We start from the raw sequence: 22,327 nt of genomic DNA on the forward strand, positions 1-22,327 counted from the left end.
AGATGCGGGCAGAACTCCCCACCTAGGCAACACTGGCGACTGTCCCCTGAACCCAGCAAGCTCCTTGCCCAGCTAGCCTCATTGGCTGGTGGGCACCGGGGTTTGGGAGCCCCGCACACAGAGGGCCACACAGAGGACACAGAGACCAGGTGAAGGGAATTAAATAATGTGTGATTTTATTTCATCAGAGATAAAACCAGCAGCATCACAGCTTGAGCCCTCGCCCCACCCCCTCACCCCTCTGCCCCCCACGCTTCTGCCTAATGTCGGTAATGGGGGCTTCGGGATCTGGACCTTGAGCGCCTGGAGAGAGAAAGGGGAGAGAGAGGCCCCGTGAGGGCTGGGGAGGAATCAGGGAGCCCCACTGCACATGTGTGCACATACACAGCAGCATGCCTGGAGGCGGCTGGGGCTTCAGTGATGGGGGAGTCAGCTGCAGAGGGATGTTCCCCAGGGATGAGGCCAGCCCTGCAGGTGGAGGGGACCGGGTGGGGATGGAGCAATTAGGGCTGAGGCCTCCTGCCAAAAGGTAACTGTGATTTCCCAGGGAGTCAAGCAGGCTTTCTTACCTTCGGGAAGAGCTGTATTCTCGACCTGAAAAGAGGACAGAGGAAGACAGGTGAAAACCAGGCAAGTGCCTGGGACCAGGAAAGGCCACGGGCTGGGTTCCCAGTGTCGTCTCCAGCTAAGGCAGCACTGGCACTTCTGGCCTGTCCACTGGGCGCCCCTCAGCCCAAACCCACGTGCTGGAAATGAGCTTTTCTCCCAATCCCTGCAGCTCCCTCGTGACTGAAGCAACCATACTGTGTTGTGTGTGCATCTCGGAAGTTTTAATTTATGGAAAGCTAATGTAGGAAATGTACCACGGTTTTTTTGTAACCCAGTTTTGACATCTCTTTTTTTAATGCCCCAAAGCCTCCAGCCTGGCTCTCTCGACCAAGCGACCACGGGGCACTCACTGTAACGGGGGGAGGGCGAGCGGCTCTGCCGGCTGTACTGGCGTTCCCATTCTTCTCTCTCCTTCTCTCGGCGTTCCCGCTCCCTGTGGGGGGAAGGGGACACAAACCAGGGGAAAGGAGTGAGTATGTGGCCGGCTGACAGCACTGAACTCGAGGGCTGGCTGGGTTGCCCACCAGGGCAGGTGCTGCCAACGTCCTAGTCCAAGTGGAAAAATTAACCAAGGGGGCACAACTCTCCTCACTTGGAAATGATGACACTGAGCTCGGGATACTGGCCGGCAGAGCCAGCATCTGAACCCCAGTCTACTTCACCATGAAAGGTTTGCTGAACAAACAGCCAGGGGGGCTGGAGAGCTGGACCATTTCCTGTCGTACTTAGGGCGCAGTCTCAGAACACAGGGACTTACACGCTAATTGGCCTTTGTCAGATGACCAGGATTTGAAACCCCAAGGGCTACAATTATTGGGCACCTTCTCCATGCCTGGCCCTGATCTCACTGAATCCTTCCAACACGCCTATGAGGGACAACTCTTCCATCCCCATTCAGTAGATGAACAAACTGAGGCTCAGATAGGAAGAAGGCCCATAGCTGGTGGGGAGCAGAAGCAGGTCTGCCTGACCACGATGCTGAGTCTGCGAGCTCTGCTCCTCCACCTCCTGACGGGAGCGCATGGCATCCCTGGAGGCCCAGCAGAGACAGGCATGTGATGGGCATCAAGCCTCCCCCACGTGGCTGGCACCACACACCACGAGCCTGATGGCAGCATCCCGCAGAGATGCATGTGTGGTCATGTCTGTCTCACAAAGAGGAAAAACTCAGAAGGGTTATGCTGCTTGTCCAAGGATCCACGGCAAGTACAGGGTGGAACCAGAAACAAGCAACAGGCGACACGACTGTGACTGACTCCCCTTCTCGCGGACACCAAGCACTGCGGCCTGCAGTTCTGCCTACGGCCTGGATGGGCCGAGGCCTCACAGCACTGATCCCTGAGCTACCCTGAGAAGTCAGCCCCAAGGACCGTCCTCGCTCCAGAGTCTGGACCAGTGCCTGCCCCAACACCACACACTCAGGCAGTGGCAGAGCTGGGACTGGACCTGAAGTCTGTCTGACCCAGGCTATGAGCCACTCAACTCTTCCAAGGAAAGAGTCAGGGGAGAAGAGAAGCAGAGCAGGAGGGGAGAGAGGCCCCACAGTGCTGGCTATGATCAGCGGCTGAGCACACAGCAGGGGCCCAGCAGCCAGGCCTGGCTCCTTAGTGCGGAGGCTGACAAGAATGAGTTAAGGACACAGTGCAGGCCAGGAAGCCGGGGCGAGACCAGTGCTATGAAGAAAACAGAGCAGGGCTGCAGGACAGAGTGCTGTGGGGTGTTACTCCACACAGGATGGTCAGGGAGGGCCCCTGAGTGTAGCAAGGGAGAGAAGCAGGTGGGTATCTGAATAGAAGGTAAGGCGACAAGCTGGAGGCTGGCAGAGCTGGCAGGTCATGGTGGCTGAAGTAAGCTGGGGACGAGGAGGAGCCCAGGACATGGCCTGGGCTGGCCCTGAGGGCCAGGTAAGGGCTTTGATTTTCATCTTCCCAGAGGGCTTGGGCAGGGCTCTGGCTCGAAGCAGGTGGTGGTGAATGCAGGGCAACCAGGAGGCAGGGGGTTGGCCCTGATGCAGGGAGTGGGGGATAGTCTTACTTCATTCGGATCTTGCGGGCCATGGCTCGAAGCTCGTCTTCCCGCTCCTGTGGGAGAGAGGGCAGTGAGGGCAGGGCTGGGCCAGCCCCCATGGGAGCCCCATCCCCTCACTCCTGCCCTTACCTGGCGCTCGTGCTCCTGCTGGATCATCTTCTCCTGAGCCGCCTTCTTATCCGCCTTGACTGTGGAAAGGCAGGGACACAGTGGCTGAGGGGTGCCCAGCCAAGTACCCCCCTCACCCCGATCCCAAAGGTGGAAGCCGAGCTTGGAGAGGCCCTAACATAGCAGGCGGCATGCACACCCACGCCCTCCCCACAGCGCCTCCTGTCCAGAGAAGGCAGAACCTGCCCAAGGTCAGGCTGTAAGGAAGAGGAGCTGGGCAGCCCTGGAGGGCCAGGTGGTGGGACGTACACTGCCTGTTCAGCGCCTTCTGCATCCTCAGCTTCAGCTTCTCCTGCGGCGTCAGCTTGGGCTGGGGAAGGGGGAGAAGAGGCAGGAGAGGGGGTGGGTGTCCCGGAGTTCCCACAACCCACCTCATCCAAGAGCCTGGGACTGGCGGGGGCATGTGCCAAGGACGGGCAGGCTGTGGAGACCGGCCACGGGATTCTGGGAGCCCCAGTGGACAGCTGAGGAGGGCTCGGGGACACAGATCTCAATCCCTGGGGCTGGATCTCCTGGCCCACCCGGGCCCCCCTGTAGGCCCACCGGGCCCAGCTCTCGGGCACTGCTGCTGGCGGGAATTAGACGGGCGAGTTCCAAATTCTTACTGACTTTGGCAGCTCCTGTCTCTTTACCAGCAGCCGGTTCAGTCCTGGAAGGAAGAAAGGGCAGCTGCTACCTTTGACCCCATGCAGCCCAAGCCCTGCCCTTAGACCAGGGAGCAGAGGCCATGGGCCTCAGACACCCTCAAGGAGAAACCCTGTCCCTCTGGGATCCTTCAGGACAGGACCACGTCCCCCTCTGACCCCGCACCCAAGGCAAAGCTGTGACTCCTCAGACCCCCGCCCAGGGCAGAGCTGTGTCGCTCTCAGACCTCCCAGGGCAGGCCAAGTTCCCTTCGGAGAGGAAACAGTGGGGTTCACCCTCCCCACCTGAGGCTGACAGTCCCCTCCCCACAGCCCTGCTCTGCTCACTTTTTCAGCTTCTCTCCCACAGCGGGAGACGCCGCCGGCCTGGTCAGCTTCTCCCTCGGGGGCGACGGCGAGTGACTCTGGCTGTGGCTGCGGCTCCGGCTGCGGCTGGGGCTCCGGCTGCGGCTCGGGCTGAGGCTGCGGCTCCGGGTCAGGCTGCGACTTCGGGATGGGCTGAGGGACCAGCTGCTGCGGCTGCGGCTACTGCTGTGGTGCCGGGGGCCCCGGCCACCCCGCCTGTACCGATCCCCTGAGCGGGAGCGGCTCCTGGGAGGGCAGCAGGGCAGCAGGGGGGCCATGAGGCTCCTGGGACCCCATTTACAAATCCCCCGCCCCGGCACCGAATCTAGTCTTTCTGCAAGAAAGGCCCTGTGGTCATTCTGTCTCTGCTTCTGTCCTGCTACTTTCCCTCAGAAACCCTTCCTGGCCTCCTGCAGCCTCTACACAGAGACTGCCCCCTAGACACACTGACCCTCAAACAGCTCTTCACTTACTCACCAGACACCCGTTCACCCACTTCCCTGGCTGGTGGGCTCCGCCCACTTTATATGCTGCATCCAGCCAGGGCACACAGAAGCCATAACCTCACCTACAACCTCACCACCTCCAGGGGCTCACCACCAGCGGGGAGCACCCCCACACCCCCTCTTCCCGACCAGACTGCAGCACAGACCCACAGGACCCAGTCTGGGGACATATCAGCCTTGACCTCAGAGATGTGACCAGGGCCCCCCTCCCTCCCTCAGCCTTTCTCCTGCTTCCAGGTCGGGCTACAGGAACAACCTGGAAGCCACACCTATGTCACACCCTAATTCCAGTAGGACTGTTCTGGGTTTCAATAAAATTCAAATTTGTCGCTAATATTGAAGAAACCAGAGCCATCCTTTAAAAATTCAGACTCAATTCTTCTTGAAAAACTAGGCAACACCAGGCCTATCACTGAGTGGCCAATGACCCCGACGGATAGGACGTGTGCCCTCAGTTCACCAAGGCCCACCTGGCCCCTCTATTTCAGACCCCACAGGTAGCTGGCAGCAAGACCCACACAACAGTAACATAGGTAATGACACTGACGGGAATAAAAGCACTCGTTGAATGCTAGGCCTTGTACTAGGCCCTTATGTGGAAGTTACTTGTTAGAACTTCACAACTCAACGGAGGGGATACTATCATCTCTTTCCCAGATGAAGTAACAGGCCCCGAGAATTCACTAGCAAGGCCACAATCTACACCCAGCCATGCTGCCTTTCCAGGGCACCCTGACCCCCTCCCCCGGGGAACGGGACCAGAAGGATGCTCCCATCTCTAGAGGACTTTACATCCTACCTTGTGTGCAGCACTCGCCTTACACCTTGTCTCCTCCTCAAAGGGCTGCCTTGACTTTCTGCCCCTCCCACACAGCGGCCCCAGTCCCAAGGGTCACCCACTGCAAACACATGGGAACTCCCTCTGAGAGGACTCCTGCCCTACTGTCCCTGAGAACGGCAGCTGTGCTCTGGCCGTGGTACCACACTTGGAACTCCCTGAGTGGAAACATGTCCCCCTGCAATCTAGGGCCACCCCTCAGACACTGATCTCCCTGAGATGGGGCCCACACCCACTCTCAGGCCCTGCGCCCCAAGTACACCCAGCCCCACGCACCTGCTTCTGCGCCGGGGCCCGTAACCGCTGCGCCGGGCAGGCGAGCGGGAGTAGCGGTGTCCGTCTCGGGAGCCCCCACCTGAGTGCCGCCGGCCACGGCTGCGGGACCTCGAATAGCGCCGGGAGCGGGACCGGGAGCGGGACCAGGACCGGGAGCGGGAGCGTGCGTGGCGGCCGGAGCGGTAGTAGCCCCCGCCGCGGCGGGACCGGGAGCTGGAGCTGGAGCGGGAGCGGGAGCTGGAGGTCCTCGAGGCGGAAGAGGAGGAGGAGGAGGTGGAGGAGCGGCGGCTGCAGGTGGGGCACGGAGAGCCAGTCAGCACCAGCCTGGGCTGGGCCCCCCACTGCCCCGCGTCCCCCCCAACGGTGGCTGGGGTGTAGGGCGGGCAGCGTGAGCGTTACCGACCGGGCGCTGGCATTACGTCCCGGTGCGGGGCCGCCGGGCTGGGGGGGCGCGGGGGGCTTCCCTGTGGCGGCCCCTGATGCAGCTGCTGCAGCTGCGGCCGCGGCTGCCTCCTCATCACTGCCCCCAAAACTGGTGATGAATGTGATCTTCTCCTCTCGGCCCGGGGTCGGGGAGCGGGAGCGGGAGCGGGATTCGGAGCTGGATTCCGAAGGCGACCTACAGAGCAGGGAGCAGGGGACTTAACTGCCAGGCTCCTCGAGCCTGTTCACCAGCTAACGAGACCCACTACAGAGCGACATGGGACAGCCAGCACACATGAACAGAGCCAGGAGGCAGAAAGACACCAGCTACGCAAGAATGTGATTCATGACCACGGAGCCTTCTCAAAACAACCAGGAAAGGGAGCGACAGAAAACCGTACTGATTTTACGTGACTATTAAAAGGGAAGAGCAGATCCATAATGCAGCAGGGAATGACTTCCCCAATGTAGATGTCAAGTCGGAAGGGAGCAAGTTCCAAAGCATTAAATGTGATACAGTTCCATTCTCATGAACGCACGTATGCGATATTCCTCACAGCAGCCATGGATTGAGCACTTATCTGGGCCAGACCTCTCACCAAAAGGGGTTCATGCCTTATCTCGCCCATCCTTCCAAGAGCCCTGAGGGCAGGTCCCTCCCACCCTATTCTGAAAAGGGAACTGGGGTCAGACTGAGGTCTGTTCATCTTCAAAGCCACAACTCCAATCACCCCCACATCCAGGAGACACACGTGCTCAAGCAGGCCATTCTGTGCCTGTTATTTCTCACTGGTTACTTTTGGGAGTTCAGATTAAAGAGACTTGATTTCTAAGTCACGTCTCTACCATGTTTGATCATTTTCGACACAACACTATGCTATGTTTAAATCAGAAAACTTTAAAGGTTCACATTTAAAAGGAAAAGAAATTGTGAAAGCAGGCTAACATTCTGGAAAACCAAAAATAATTCAGACTCAAAGCCAACACGAGGCACTAAGACTCCCAGAACATACCACCCAGTCTGTGATCTCAGGGCAGCCTACAGGGTGGGCGCCCCACCCCTCACCACCTGTCCCTCCATCAGGAAGACAACTGGGCCCCGGGAACTCACCGCTTATAGGGGTCATAGGTAGGGCTGTCTCGCCGGGCATAGCTATGGAGAGAACGAGGGGGACACATAGGGGCGTGGGATTAGTGTGCACGGATTTAAGGCCAGCCCCCAACCTGGGCACCCAAGGCCAGGCAACACAGGAGCTGCTGGCCAGGTTATAGGCCCTGTCTTGATCCCTCCTCCTACCCAACCTCAGATCTGTCCAAAGCCTGAATCTCAGCCCCAACCCACAACGTCCCAGACCCATTCTGATCCTGAGCAACAAGGACTTCAGCAGCCTCAATCCGGCTGGCCTCCAGACCCCAGAAGAGAAGCACCCCTGCTCCCACCACAAGTCCCTGGTTCTGCGGGGTTCTGGCTCACTAATGATGACAATAAAACTAGCAGCGCTAAGACGTCTTGCGCACACTGTGTGCCAGCACTAAGTGAACTAACAGCTATTCCTAACAACTCTCTGATGTGGGTGCTGTGATTATTCACACTTCACAGCTGAGGAAACAGGCCCAGAAAGGTGAAGTCACTTGCCCAAGGTCACACAGCTCATAAATGAAGGAGCGCGGATTCCAACCCAGGCCACGTGGTCCCAAGCCCAAGCTTTTATACACCACACTGACCTGCACCTCTACAGTGACAATAGCAAGAATCAGTTCCACTCTGAATGTACATTTTCCAAACCCCACACCAAATCCTGAACCCCAACAAGTCGCTTAAGCTCACAGCAACCCTCAATTACCTCCCCTGAACAAAGGAGACGTGGCAAAGAGGGAGGGGTCTGCACGGGGCTAGCAGGCCTAAGAGGCTGCAGCAGGTTGGCCCAGAGACCACCTGACCCAGGCTGGCTCTCTGCACCAAGCCAGACCACCTCATCCAAACCTGCCCAAGACCTCAATGTAGGCACAGATGTAGCCCCCTCTCCCAGGAGGTTATGGTGCCCCTTTTCCAGAAGAGGAAACGAGCTTGAGAGAGGAAGTCACCTGCCCAACCTGAGATAGTGACAAAGCAGCTGAGCTGCAGAACCAGGTCAGACAGTCCGAGCCAGGCCCGTGTCCCTCGACTATGTCCCCAACTCTCCCAGCCACCTCATGCCACCTCCCTACTGGCTCCCAAGGTGTGTGGCAAGAGCCCTGAGTCTAGCAAGGTGAGGGAAATGGCTGGCAGGGCAGGGTGTCCACACAACCCTCATGACTATTCCTACTGAAACCTTCCCTATTCATGGCCCCACTAGGACCCTCCCCACCGGCCGAAAGCTTGCCCCTGAAGTCTTCCTGAGCCCCGGCCCCCAACTCCTGAGCCCTGAGAGACTGATGCTGGCGGGGCAGGAGCACAGGGCCGAACCCACTCTACCTGGGTGGGCTGATCTTGCGGCCCCTCAGTCGCTTCTCCCGGAACTCCCTCCGCTGGCGCCGGGAGCGACGGCCCTGGAACAGGGCGGGTACCAGGCTGGTGAGGGTGTGCCTTCCATGAGGGGCACACCTACCCTGCCACCCTGGCCCAGCCCTCACCGAGTACATGGCTTTCTCCTCCTCAAGGGCCTTGGCGTGTTTGATGGCCTCCGCCTCCTCCTTGTCTTTCCGGAGCATCCTGCGGAAGGGGAGGAGGGTCAGACGAGATGCAGGAGTGAGGGACCCCACACCATGCTGAGGGTCTCGCATTCATTCAGCACTATTACTGAGCGCCTGCTGCATGCCAGGTGCTATTTCAGGTACTAAAGAGTTACTGAAAACAAACAAAAATCCTCACCCTCGTGGGCTTACATTATGAGAAGACAGCCAATGGCCAAAGTAATATAACACACGATATGTTAGATGGTGAAAACCTTCATGGGAAAATAAATCTTGGAAGGGAGAAATGAACTGCCAGGGAACTGGCAGAAGCTGCTGCAGCTTTCAACAGGAAGCTACCCAGAGGCAGTGACAGCTGACGAGAGACTGAAGGAGTAAGCTGCAGATGCCACAGGGCCAAAAGCACATGGAGTGGCCCCAAGGTCAGATGGAGCCTCAGGGATCTGAGAGGTAAAGCAACCACGGAAGCTGAGAAGGGGTGGAGTGTGCAAGTAGAGGACCAGACAGGTGAGACCTCCCAGCCATGGTGAGGACACTGGCTGGTCATGAGTGAGGCAGGAGTCTTGGAGGGTTCTGGGCAGAGGTTCAGACTTGGAAGAACTCAGACTCGGACTCAGTGCCCTGTTAGGTGGAAAACTCTATGTGATCTGCACTGGGTGAGGCACAAGGCAGAGGCTCAACCAGCAACTGCAAGTTAATGATCCAGAAAAAAATGAAGCCTCTCCACTAGAGGGCGCTGTCCACCAGGCCGGGAGCTTCCAGGGGTCGCTCAGCTGGGGGCAGCCTCAGTTTCTACACAGGTGAAGCCGGTCCCCAAGTACCCACCCCATGAACTTAGGGGCTGTGTGTGTAATACCCTGGCACTTGTGTAAAGTGCTCAGAACAAGGATAATGACAGAGATGCCAGGTCTACAGGGTGGTGAGAGGTGTCAACCAGCAGGCCTCACCTGACGAAGTCGCCGTCAGCCATGCCATAGGTCGTGGCCTGTTTGTTGAGATCTGCCACCTGCTCCTGGTTCAGTTCGTCCACATCCACCTCCACGTCTGCACCAAGAGAAAGGCTGTCAGGGACCAAAGTCGAGTGAGAAGAAGGGGAGAAGGGGCAGTGCCCCAAGAGCTGGGGGTGGCAGGTGCCCACCAGACTGGAGGCCTCTGTAGGAAGAGAACGAGTCAGCTCATCTCAGCATCCCCTGGCTGGCACAGGGCCCGGCCAGAGGCGAGCACAACAAATGGCAGGCAGTGGGGGTGGGAGGTGGGCAGATGATGTGACGGCTGAGAAGGGAGTGATCTGAGGAGTGGACGGGGCCGGATAGAGGGTGGATGAAAATCCAGGTGTGTGGGAGGCAGGGGTGTGGTCACAGGTATTCAGGAGCCAGATGCAGGATGGCGACATGGAGGGGAACGGGTGCTTTACATGTGTCTGAATCAACAGCCGACTGGCTGAGTGAGAGCAGGATGGAGGAGGAAGGACGGTGGATGGCCTGACCAGTGGGATTTAGATAGGGGTGAGCAGCAGGATGCGGGGTGAGGCTCTGTAACTGGAAGAACACTTGTTTTCCAGAGAAGAGAGACAGAGAAGAGGAGGTCAGAGCTAGAACCTAGGTGGGGACAGGGTCATAAAAGCAGTGTCCTAGAAATGAGGAAGGAGAGAGATACAGAGAGGGAGGCGGGGCCAGGAGGACAAGAATGAGATGGGAGGACAGCAGGGGGCTGGTGTGCCCTGGAGCAGGGGCCAGAGAGATGGGGCTCATAAGCACGGGGCGCCCCACAGAGGGTGAGGGACGAGACACGAAAACGATGCCCAGGGACTGCGGGGTGGAAGGGCAGAGAGGGGACCCCACCGATGTCGGGGATGACCTCATCTTCATCCGAATTGCTCTCCTCCTCAGCTGGTGACTCCTCCTCCTCTGGCTTCTCAGCCACCTTCTCCACCTCGGCCACTGTGCTGTCCTCATAGGTGTAGCCAATGGAAGCCTTCTTCTCTGCCAGCCTGGGACAGGGGAGCTATGAGCCAGGGCAGCGCCCAGGGGAGAGGAGGGCCCCCACACCAAGCATCCCGGACACCGCCCTCTTGAGTTCCAGGGCAGCACAGAGCCCTTGCTCCCGCTCTCCCTCAGCCTAGAACCCTCTGCACATCTGCTGCTGACTCCAGACAACATTCCCTGAGCCATTCCCAGTGCCAGCCTCGCCCTGAACATGGGGCCGTGACTGAGGACCAGAGTCATCAAGGAGCTCCGCTCACATTCTTCAGATGGAGGGAGGCAGCAAGCATGGGGCTGGAGGTGGGGAGGTCGCGGCTGGGCGCAGGAGTCCGGGCTCCAGGATGGACGGAGCAGCGCCCTGAGGGGCTCACAGTCCTCCTGCCTCCCTCAACCCCACACATAGTGCCCCAGAGCCCAACTCACTTCTTCTTCTCGTCCTCACTGGGTCTCTGGAGGCCTCCGTATAGCTCGTCAATGTAGATCTGGTATAGGCACTGCTCCTCTGAGACTGGGGCAAAAGGCACATGGTCAGAGTGGGCTGGGGACACTGGGAATGCGGGGGGAAACACAAGGATGCAGTGAGGGGTGGGAGGGTGGGTCCATCCAAGCACAGCTGGGGGCAGAGTCACGGATTCCCGGGAAATCACAAACTGTGTGTGGTGGAGACACAGCGGCTGCAGGAGGGCCCTAGCTATACCACTGACTTGCCATATGATCCTGGTGGACTTAGCCACTCTGTGCCTCAGTTTCTATTTCTGTAAAATGGGGTGCCTGGCAGAGACAGTGCATGGTACTTAACTTAGGCTCTGCTACCTCTATCATGAGTTAGGGAGGCCTTTGGCTGGTCCCTTAAGCATGATTAATCCCAAGTGCTGAATGTACCCCGGACCCCACGGGCCACTCCACTGTGTGCTCTGTGGCTCAGTTTAAATTAAATGTGGTTAATCTGGGCTCTCAGTCATTCACAACACCCAACTAGACAAGCTCAGCAATGTACCAGAGCCTCTCCTGATCTTCCTGCCATGAAACACATGCCTGACTCAAGGTGGGACCCTGGGCGAGTCCCCTTCCCTCCATGGGCCTCAGCTTTTCTATCTGAAAGCGAGGTGGGTGGGCTGGGCAAGCCCGGAGCTGACACAGCACGTCCCCTCCAGCAGCCTCCACGGTTCTGCGGTCGTGTCAAAAGCCCCAGAGGGCCCTGTCGGCCCACCTCATGTGAGCTCCAGCCACACAGGCCTCCTTCCCGCACAGTGCTATCCTCGCGGCCCACCTCTCCTCCCTGGGGAGCTCCTGCCCGCGCCCCCACACTGACCCAGACTCAGCCAAGCACCGCCGAGAGCAGCACACCGGTTGTGGTAACAGCACCTTGGTTTGTAATTACCACCTGCTCTCGTGATTATGTGGCTACTGCCCTCTCCCCTACTAGACCCCTGATCCCAGAACAGCACCTGACACACCACAGGTGCTCAGGAATTGTGGGAATGAATAAAGGAATGAATGCAGAGTCAGACAGAACTAAGGGAAACCCTGGCTCCATTACCAAGAATCTGTGTGGCCCTGAAGGAAGGCAAAACCAACTGTATCGATGAGGACGCATTTCCTTGATTCTCAGGCCTCATTGATTGCTAGAATTTGACAATCCTTGATTTTATTTATTTATAATTTTTATTTTTTTCAAACCCTGATTTTAGAGACGCTAAAATGCCTATCTTAGAAACAAAGAAATACGGGAACAGTGAACCTACAGGGAGAGCTACCTGTGCCAGGCTTGGTACTGGGGCTTCATGCACCCCTCACTGAACCCTCACAACCACCTCGAGGGACAGACACCACCATTACCACCCTTCTCCAGGAGGAGACCGAGACCCGCCAGGCTGGGGACTCCTGTGACCCTCCCCTTAACTCCACGGGGAAACCCTGGGAGAAGGAATCTCAAAGTCCTTCTTGGGAGGCATGCTAAGTTTGGAGCTCTCCTGTGAGAGGTAGCAGTGGTTAAGGGCAGAGTGAGAACTCCAACTCCTTGAACATAGTGTCCCCCCCAAGCCCAGAGCCTTGACATCCTCATCTGTAAAATGGGGTATCACTCTCACCTTGCTGGGTGGTTGTGCAGATGCACTGAGATAACCGAGACAAAAAAGTCCAAGTATGTCAGGGTCAGGATCTCCCCAGACAAGCCCAGGGTATGAAAAAGTCTCTCTAAACCAGTTTTCTCATTTGTGAAGTAGCAATGGTGATGGCTTGGGAAAAAACACTGTATGAACACTTGGCAAACTGTCAAACACTGTCTAAATATTTGTTTAAAACAAGGAGAAATTTCCTCTTCAGACCTGACATTCTGACCTGTACAGCCCAGGGAAAACAAAAGGGGAAAAAATGCCCAATTTTTTAGGAAAATAAGGCCACAGAATTAAGGGGCACTGGATATGGCAGGGACCCTGGTGGGACCCTCTAGTCCAGCAAATGTCTCCTGTACCAATTCCAGAGATGGACGCCCCAAAAAGGAAAGGGATGTGGACAGAGCGGGTCCATGACAGAGCTCGACCAAACCCAAGGCCCCTTAGTACAAAGTCCTGGGATACCTTCTCTTCCCAATCTTGTTGAGGTCTTTCAGTCTCCAGGGACCCCCCCAAACCCACTCTCCACACCCCAGATCACTCACTGCCAGCAAAGTCGTTCTGCACCAGGCCTCGGTAACGCTCGTAGTTACATTTCCGCTCGTCCGACTCCTGTTCTGGGGAGCTTTGGGGGAGGTCACGGTCTTGAGATCAGAGGGAGAGGGGAGATCCCACCCCAAGCCAGCAGGAGTGGGGACGAGGGGCCTGGCTCAGGCTGGGGGGTGGAGGGCCTCCCCACGTGCACTTCTCCTTCCTTCCCTAGAGGGTGGCGGGCAGGCAAGGGCTCGGGAAAGAAGAGGTGCTGCCAGGTCGGACTCCCTGACTGGCAACCCCGGAGGGAGGCAGCTTACATGGTGGTGAGCAGTGGCGGGGTGTAGTCAGGGATGTGGTCCAGGTGGGCACGGACATCAAAGCGGTCAATCATGTTGTTGGTGTCCCCCTGCCAGGGCATCCTGAAGTGGGGAGTGGGGGAGCAAGGAGCCTAGGGTCCCCACTGTTCAGGACACAAAATGCCTATTCCCTGCCATCTCAAGCTTGGGAGCCAAACCCTCGGCTCCTCTGATCCCCATGCCAGCCACACCCTCACCCCTCACCTCTCAGTCCTTTATGCCATAACCTCTGCCCTGAAACATACATTCAGGCTCGGGACCTGAACAGGTTATTTCTCAGAACCAAGCAAGAGTGTGGAACTTGAACCAGGTCCAAGGGCCACTTGCTAAGCCCCAGGCACCCCAAAACACCCCCTCTGGCAACCTACTCTCTGCTGCATCTGAGCCTCTGGCCCTGACCCCACCCATTCCCCAGAAATCCTCCAACCACTACACCCGGAGGCCTTGGGCCCAACCCCTGCCGGATCTCCTCAGCTGATGACCTTCACCTTCCCATGCAGGCCAAGCCTTCCCTGCCTGAGACTCCAAAGGTCTGTCCATGCCCCAGGTCCCTTCGGACCCTCACCCCTCAGCCAGAGACACCACCTTACCCCCAAAATCAGTCTTACATGTTAACGGGGCTCTCAGCAGCCAGGGCAACCGCAGAATCCAGGTGCACCTTGCAAGCTCGACCGTGCACCTGCAGGAACTGGGCTGGGTCCTTCTTCTGCAGGGATGGACAAGACAGAGGTCACTGCCCCACTGAGCCCCAAAACCCTGCCACCCCCCAACACCCAAGTTTAGCAGCGAGCTCACCTCTGATGCCAAGCAGGCCATACTTCAGAGGTAAAGGACCTGCACAGGGGTGGCAGCACTAACAGGGGCCACCCAACCTCTGGGAACAGGGGGAGGGTTTCCTCTCAAGATAGTGGCAAGAGGCTCTGAGCTCTGGCCCAACCTTCTACACAGCCAGTACCAAGACCTACCTCACCAAAATATTATCCCTCAACTCTCCACCCCTCCCCCAGCCCAGGGCCATGCATTCAGAGCACTTTGGCCTGGACCAGCCTCTAAGACATCAGGACTGCATAAGCTCGTAAAAAGACCATCAATGTCACTACTCATCAAAGAACGAGCAATGAGAGCTAGAAGGCATCACGTCACACTCACCAGGATGACTAAAATGGAAAGGACAGATGACAGCAGGTAGTACTGACAAGAATGTGGAGAAATTTGGTTCTTCAAAAGTTAAACAAAGAACTGCCATATGACCCAGCAATTCCACTCTTAGGTGTGTACCCAGAAGAACTGAAAACAGATACTCAAATACGTGCACACAAATGTTACAGCAGCACTATGCACAACAGCCAAAAACTGGAAACAATTCAAATGTCCATCAACGCATGACAGATAAACAAAACGTGGCACATCCGGACAGTGGGATGTTGTTGGGTAATAAAAAGGAATGGAGGACTGATCCACGCTAGAACATGGATGAGCCTGGAAAACATGCTCAGTGAAAGGAGGCAGTCACAAAAAGGCCACATAGTGTACAATTCCACTTGTGAATATGTGAAATGTCCAGAGCAGACGAATCCACAGAGACAGAAAGTAAATTAGTGGTTGCCCAGGGCTGGCCGGGTAAGGTGGAGGAGGGGGTGCTGACTGCCAATGGGTGTGGGGTTTCTTCTTGGGATTGTGAAAATTTTCTAAAATAAGACTGTGGAGATGGTTGCACAACCTTGTGAATAATCTCAATAAGGCTGTTAAAAAGAACAAGCACCAAGATGGAGGAGAAAGTCCCGAGTCACCTGTTTTCTTCAGAGCGCCCCCTACCACCTCATGTTACACCTGACGTTCATCTATCATGTCAGGCCTGAGCCTCGTGTGTGGGGGGTCACAATTCCAAGTCACCATCTCTGCATAAGGGAAAGATAAAATCCAGCAGCAGCAGCAGCTCCCATCACTGAGCCCCCCGAGTGCCAGGCCCTGGCTGAGCTCCAGCCACATGCCACATCAGGGGAACTCAGAAGAGCCATGAGCCGGGCTGCTGGTGTGCCCCACTAAGACCTGGCCAACTCCCAGCAACAACTTCCCAGAGTCCAACGCCCTCCCACCCCCTCCATCCTTCCCCCGACCCCTGCCCCAGCCCTGCCACCACTCTGGAGCACTCGGGCTTCCTGCTGCCACCTTTGCCCACTGCAGCCCGTTTTCCACGCGGCAGCCCCAGGGCTTCTGCTAAAACCTCTGAGGCCCGTGAGGCTCAGAGCCCTTCCCTGCTCTGACTGTCACTGCCCCCTCCCCACTCCAGGCCCATCCCAGCCTCCACTCTGGCTCTGCGCTGGCTGCCCCCCACCCCCGCCCGCACTGCTCTTGCCCATTCCACCCCTCACTCATTTCCCACCTCCTTCCAGAGGCTTTATCAACTCTACCCAAACAGCTCCCCTCACAACCCCTGACTGGCTTCTTAACCTGCCTGTTTTCTTCGAGCACCGCCCCTCACCGGACATTACACCTGCACTCGCGTACCGCCTGTCTCCACACTAGAACCAAACTTCCACAGGCTAGGATCTCGGTTCCGTTCCCCATTGTACCCCCAGCACCTAGAGTAGCACCCAGCCTGCAGCAGGGGCTTGGAACACTGACTGAAGGGGGTAGAATGAACCCTCACTGACAGATGAGGACACTGAGCCCCCGCAGGAGAAACCCATCTGCATCAGGTTCCCGAGAGCCTGCCCATCCTCACTCTGCCTCCACCTCCCACCCCGACCCCCAGCCAGCAGGGGTGAGCGGGGACACCAGCCCTGCAAGGGCTGAGGACACCGCTGACGTCAGGCTACTGTCCATTCTGCGTGCACTCCAGTGCCATTTCTCATTTGACACCCGAAGAAGCTGAGGGTGGGGTACACCCCAGACCACGGGGTCCAGCAGGGCGGCGCTGCTGGAATGCAGCTCCTCACCCTGCACCTCCCCTGCCTCCCTCAGTTCCTCATCTCAGGCCACACAGCTCCCTTGGCCCTGTGACAGCTCCTGGCCAAGTCTCAGGCCAAGAGTCCTTCATGTTCCGAGGCCACTCCGGGCCAAATGCCAGCTCCCACAGCTGAGACTTATGGGACGTTGCTTGCAGGGTGGACTCTGGCCTGGAAGGCGAAGCCACTGGCAGTGCCAGCACCGCAGAAAGGAAAAGGCACTGGGCTGGGAGTAAATACCTGGGTTTAGTCTGGCTCTGCTGGGAGATTCTGGAAGTCAGTGAACCGTACTAAAAGCCAGGCATTGGACTAAGTGTTTTATGGACATCTTCTCACTCAAACCTTTCAGCCGTGGGAGAAAGGTGCTACTCTTATCCTCGTGTTCCAGATGAGGAAACGAGCTCAGAGGGGTGGGGCTCACTTGCTTGAGATCAAAGCAGCAAAAACAAAACTAGGATTTGAGCCCAAATGGGCCTGATTCCAAAATCCACTCCTTTTCTTCTTTAAGAGTAATTTTTCAAACTGTGGTATAAGATGTATAATACTTACCATCTTAACCTCTCTTAAGTGCACAGTACGGTAGTGTTAACTATATGCACCTTGCTGGGCAACAGATCTCTAGAACTGTTTCATCCTGCAAAACAAACTCTATACCCCCTGAACTACTAACCACTCTTCTTCCTCCCCACCCCCAGCTCCTGGCAACCACCACTTTCTGCTTCTAAGGGCTTGGCTACTTTAAACAGTTCATACACATGGAATCCTGCAGTATTCGTCTTTCTGTGACTGGCTTATTTCACTAGGCACAATGTCCTCAAGGTTCCTCCAAGTTGTACCATGTGACAGAATTTCATCTCTTTTTAAGGCTGACTGATATTCCACTGCATGTATTTACCAAATTTTCTTTACCTATTCATCAGCTTATGGACATGTAGGTTGCATCCACATCTTGGCTATGGTAAATCATACTGCAATGATCATGAATGTACAAATATTTCTTCCAGATTCAAAATCTATTCTTACCCACTGGATCATTCCAGGATCAGAGGGGTCAGAGGAGGTCATAGAGCCTTTCACTCATTCAACAGTTAGGCAGGCACCTACTCTGAGCGAGGCCTTGTGCTAGGGCCATGGCAGTGACGGAAACAACCCCAGCCCCACCCTAAGGCTCACAGTCCAGTGTAGGGGACACACCTGTCCCCTACAGTGATGACCTAGAGTAGGCAGCGCTAGGATAGGGGAGCCAGGGGATGCATCACTTAGCCTGCGGGTTCAGCCAGAGGCTTCTGAAGAAGGAAAGCCGAACTGAGACCTGTTTTATTTTCCACTTTCATACCAACAGGGAATTCTGTTTCTTTATCCAAACCACTGATTAAAGGAGAAAGCTGACAAGGGCAGGGGCAGTGACAGGACCAGGGTCAGCTAGGGAGAGAGAGCAGACACCAAGAACAAATCAGGAGCAGAGAAGCCAGCTGTCATAACACACCTGTCCAGCCCGCCACAGTGGACCTTGGCTTCTTAAACACTCGCCTCAGCCTCTTCTCTCAGCCAGAGAGGAAGAGAGACCCGCGTGAGTAGCCCCACCCTCTCCTCAAAGCAGCCATCAGCCACTGCCCAGCCATCAGTCCACAGCTTTGTGGCTCAGATCTGAATGCTGATCACATTCTCCTACGGGGACAATGGCTTCTTGTACAGGCCTGCACCACAAGGCACCCCACAGACACTGTTCTATTCTTGAAGCTCTTCCCTGTCACCCAGTGAGAGGGGCTGGTTATCACCACTGTCCCAAGGGGGAAATAAAGCTCAGGGAGCTCCCCAGCTAACAAGGACGAGAGTCCCAGGCCTTCTGAGTGACACAACTCCAGCTCTACCTGGCAATAATAACTTTAGTCCCACCCGAGCTGGCATTCACTGACCAAGCTTCCCTGGGCAGGCCTACCCTCAGTGGTCTTGTGCCCAATTTCACTCCAACAGCCCTGGGAGGGAGGTGCTCCTGTCCCCACGATCTGTGACAGACCATTAGTTGGCAACCGATATCCATTCTCCTCTCCTCAACAGTAGTAAGATTTCTAACACATCTGGCACAAGGCCACCCAGAAGAGAGTCTATGCCTTTTAGCCTTCCTTGCAGCTGTACATGACCACAAGGCTACTTTTCAGCCACCGAGATATGAGTGGATGTGTCACGTGCAAACAATTAGAAACTTTCTTAACAACTGGCATAAGCACCTTGGCCCCTTTTCCCTCCCTCCTTCCTCCTTGCTGGAAGGAATAAAGACATGATGGCTTGAGCAGCCCTCTTAGACTCTTGAGACAACCCTGGGAAGAGAAGCATGCGCAGCTCAACAACAAAATGGTCCCTGAGCAGAGCTGGCCACCTCTGGGCTATGAAGCAAAAAGGAAATAAATTTCTATCTTACTTAAGCCACTTATGTTTTAGGTCTCTGTTATTAACAGACAAATCTGATTTTACATGATACATCATTTCACAGGAAACCAGGATCAGGGAGACAGCCACTTACCCCAGGTCACACTATATGTAAGTGGAACAGCTGGAATTTGAACCCAGAGCTCTGTGACTCCAAACTCTAAGGGCTTAACCATTTTGGTATTTTGCCTCCTGGCTGTGTCACCTTGGACAAGTTGCTGCACCTTTCTGAACTTCTACTTCTGCAGTAGAAAGCCCAGTGGAGAGCTGAGAGGTCAAAGGTCAGAGTCTGGGTTAGAATGCCAGCTGTGCTCTCTTGTTACATGACTGTAGGCCAGGACTCTCTGAGCCTCAGTTTGCTCATCTGTAAAATGGCGATAAGCAAACTACCTCCCAGGCTGGGGTGAGGATCTGATGAAGCAGAGATGCATGTCAAGTGCTCAGCACAGTGGGTAACACATAAATGCTCAAGAGCGTTAGCCCTTACTATCAGTATCACCTTTAACACAAGGAACAACAGCAATCTCTCAGGCCTGCTGAAAGGACTAGAAAGAATGTGCCAAAGTAGCAGGCATGGGGTCTGGCACACCATGGGCCCTTCATAAATGGCAGCTATTCATTCCTGAGCACTGACTATGTTCCTGGCCTATCGCTGGGGCCTCAACTATAACCAACACAGACCCAGGGCCAGCCCTCAGGGGCATGTTACTCTGATACCACCAGAGACTAGCCATCCCTAAGCCCAGTGGTTCCCTCCTGGGTGACAGAAGGCAAGTGAGATGCTCTGAGAGGCCTCTCCTAGGGTAATAACAGCCTGTCTCGTGGATGACTGTGGGCATTCAAAGAAAAAATGCATCTATCTAAAGCTCTTTTCACAAAGCCTGGGGCCTAAGAGGGATCAATTAAAATGGTAACTGCTATTGCTATTGCTATTCATTCATTCTTTCAAATCAGGTTGGACCCAAGCTTGGGATACAAACATAACCCCAATACAACTAGGCTCCACTCTTACAGAGCTGAATAGGGAGCTATGATGGGGATATTTATAGTGGACACCCAACTGTGTATGGGGGATGAGGGAAGACTTCCCTGAGGATTGAGATCTGACAGATGAGCAGGAGTGAAGGCAAAGGCCCTGTGGCTGGAGAGGACTATATAATTTGGAAGGTAAACGGATACTCTTCACATATCTTTTTGTTAGCTAAAGTCGCCCTGGGTAGTGAGGAGGCCAGATAGCATAAGGAAAGAAACAAGACAGAAAACAGAGTGGTATGAGTCTGTAGGGGGTGGTAAAAGCCAAGTCATGCAGGGTCTTGCAGGCTGCGTTGAGGAGCCTGGCACTAGGGAGCCATGGAGAAGTTCTGAGCAAGGGAAGGACAGGGTCAGCTTTGTGCTCTAGAAAGACCTCTCTGGCCCCCTGGAGGAGGGTGGATTAGAGGGGGCAGGACTGGAAGCCAGGAGACCAGGGAGGAGGGGGCTGGGGCAGTGATGTGGTAGTAAATGGAAATGTCCATATAAATACCACCTAACAGGAGAACTGAACCTAGTACACAAATGCCATTTCAAGCTGGGGCCTCAAGGGCAAGCGGGAGTTAAACAGGTGAGGAGTCGTTACAGGCTCAATGCCCTGCGGTGACAGAGACGGAAAAAAGGCCAGTGGAGCTACCTAAGGATGAAGCTGAGAGGCCAGTAGAGGTCAGATCACAAAGGCCTTTTAGGTCACAGGATGGAATGTGATCTTTTCTCCAAAAGCAGCTGAAACATTTAAACAGGAGCGGGAAACTGGTCAGAGTCCACTCACTTAATGAATATGGATGGCATGCCTTCGGGGTGCCAAGGCAAACCTGAAAAAAAGCTGCACTTTCTGGGGACCGCAAATTCAGCAATAAGCAAGACAGACACCATTCTGGAGGTGGCCAATCTTATGTCTGGACTACTCTGAGTGTTACAAAGACTTTCCTCCTTCCTGCTGACACTGGCTGTGTACTCTGCGCCCACGCCAAACAATGCAGTATGCTACAATCAACAAAATCCCTCAGGTTCTTACCAACCATTATGCTCAAAAAATGAAAATTCCCTTGCGGAAACTGGGCTCTATGTCTTGGTGTACTTCCCAGCCCAAATTCTACCAGGATGACCAGGGCCCCACCCCTTGGAAGAGCTCCCAGCCCAGATTAAAGGTCACTCACGATCTTCTCATAGTACTCCCGCCTCCGCTCTGCCCTCTTCTTGTAGTCCACCATCATGCCTCGAAGCTTCCGCTCATGCTTCCGAGCTTCGTGCCACATCGTGGTGAGGCCAAGTCTGCGGCCTCAACCTGAGGGATGAGGGGAGGGGTGTCAAATGGGCTGGAGAAACCATATGGGCAGAATCAAAGTCACCTAACAAGCTTGTGACAGAGCTGATCCTGAACATCAGCTTCGGCGAGGGAAAGTGAGGCTGCAGAACTGTGAGCCAGATGCTCAGGTGTATCCTGAACAACTCTGATCCAGCAGTTTGGGCCTTCTGAGAAACCCCACTGGGAGATTCTGGAGTGAGCATCCCTGGGAAAGGGGTTTTCTGTGTTTAAGGAGCTGCAATCAAGAATGAAAGGTTTTGGAATGGAGTGTTTGAAATAAGGTCTGGAAGCAGACCTTGAGCAGCTGGCGCTGGAGCTCAAGGAGGGGGAAGAGCTAAAACCAGGGGTCATCCGAGGGGGTGGGTAGGGGCTGCAGGGGTCTGGAGATGAAAGTAGGTGGCGGAAGAAGAGAAAGACTTTCTGGGAACAGAGTAGTGGCATGGAAGTGGGGGTCGAGGGCAGGCAAAGGGAGTGGACGGAAGACGACGACACTTGGGGAAGGAGGAGGAGCATGAGGGAGTGCTGTTAAGGAAAGACCAGAGCACCGCTAAGGTCTAAAGAAGGAATCTAAATCGGGGGCTGAGGGGAGGGGGAAGGTACAGAGACTGAGGGAGGCGGAGAAGGCAGACAGGCAGGGGTGGCCTGAGTTTAGGGGCAAGGGTTGTGGACTGAGGCGGAGACCGAGGGTTTGGACAGGGATCGAGCACCAGGTCTGGGCCTGAGGGTTCGGGTTAAGTATTTCTGACAAGGGGGCGGGACCTGTGGCAAACAGCGGGTCCGACGCGGCGAATTCGGTCCGACGGCGGGCGCAGGGCGCGGCCTGAGGCCCGGTAGGCCGAGGAGGTGCAGGGCGGGCGGCCCTCGGGACCGGGGCCGGGCAGAATCTCACAGCAGACCGGGGAGAGGCCGAGGCGAGGGCGAAGTTGTCCTGACGCCGCCCGAAGCTGGGAGGTCAAGGCCCGCCGCCTGCACGCACCGGCTCGTCGCCGCCTCCCACCGCTGCGCTCGCGCGCGGCCCGCACCGGAAGCGGAACTGGGCGGCTGAGTTAGGGGGAGGTGCGGAGCGTGGCGGAGGGCGCTTCCGCAGACGCGAGAGGCGGGGTCTAGGGTAGGGTGTG

The 22,327-nt window shown here is 56.0% G+C and overlaps 1 protein-coding gene across 2 annotated transcripts; it reads right to left on the bottom strand.

Annotated features, from left to right (window-relative positions):
• Window positions 1–150: 150 nt before the first annotated feature.
• On the bottom strand, window positions 151–22,254 carry CLASRP (CLK4 associating serine/arginine rich protein). Of its 2 annotated transcripts, XM_074369441.1 has the most exons (21): window positions 21,969–22,254; window positions 21,061–21,188; window positions 14,105–14,202; window positions 13,458–13,559; window positions 13,152–13,231; window positions 10,916–11,000; window positions 10,352–10,500; window positions 9,458–9,554; window positions 8,451–8,529; window positions 8,293–8,366; window positions 6,949–6,990; window positions 5,818–6,033; window positions 5,415–5,702; window positions 3,777–4,040; window positions 3,415–3,454; window positions 3,055–3,115; window positions 2,767–2,825; window positions 2,644–2,690; window positions 960–1,042; window positions 570–594; window positions 151–303 (listed from the first exon to the last, which is right to left on the bottom strand). In XM_074369441.1, exons 2-21 carry the CDS (start codon window positions 21,157–21,159, stop codon window positions 261–263), a joined length of 2,031 nt encoding a protein of 676 aa, XP_074225542.1. In that variant the 5' UTR covers window positions 21,160–21,188; window positions 21,969–22,254; the 3' UTR covers window positions 151–260. The 2 variants fall into 2 exon arrangements, 1 of the variants encoding a protein (XP_074225542.1); XR_012508997.1 differs by lacking the exons at window positions 151–303; window positions 570–594 and having other exon boundaries at window positions 3,411–3,454.
• Between the last annotated feature and the right edge of the window lie 73 nt (window positions 22,255–22,327).

Source organism: Camelus bactrianus, chromosome 9 (genome assembly GCF_048773025.1).
Source record: "Camelus bactrianus isolate YW-2024 breed Bactrian camel chromosome 9, ASM4877302v1, whole genome shotgun sequence".
Lineage (NCBI taxonomy): Eukaryota > Metazoa > Chordata > Mammalia > Artiodactyla > Camelidae > Camelus > Camelus bactrianus.

Bases quoted from the DNA above. Each gene is read 5' to 3' on its own strand.
- CLASRP (XM_074369441.1), bottom strand. From the start codon at position 21,159: ATGTGGCACGAAGCTCGGAAGCATGAGCGGAAGCTTCGAGGCATGATG. The intron at 2,826-3,054 runs GTACGTCCCACC...GCCTTTCCACAG, and splicing joins GAAGGCGCTGAACAGGCAGT to TCAAGGCGGATAAGAAGGCG. The intron at 1,043-2,643 runs GTAAGACTATCC...TTCCCCCCACAG, and splicing joins GCCCGCAAGATCCGAATGAA to GGAGCGGGAACGCCGAGAGA.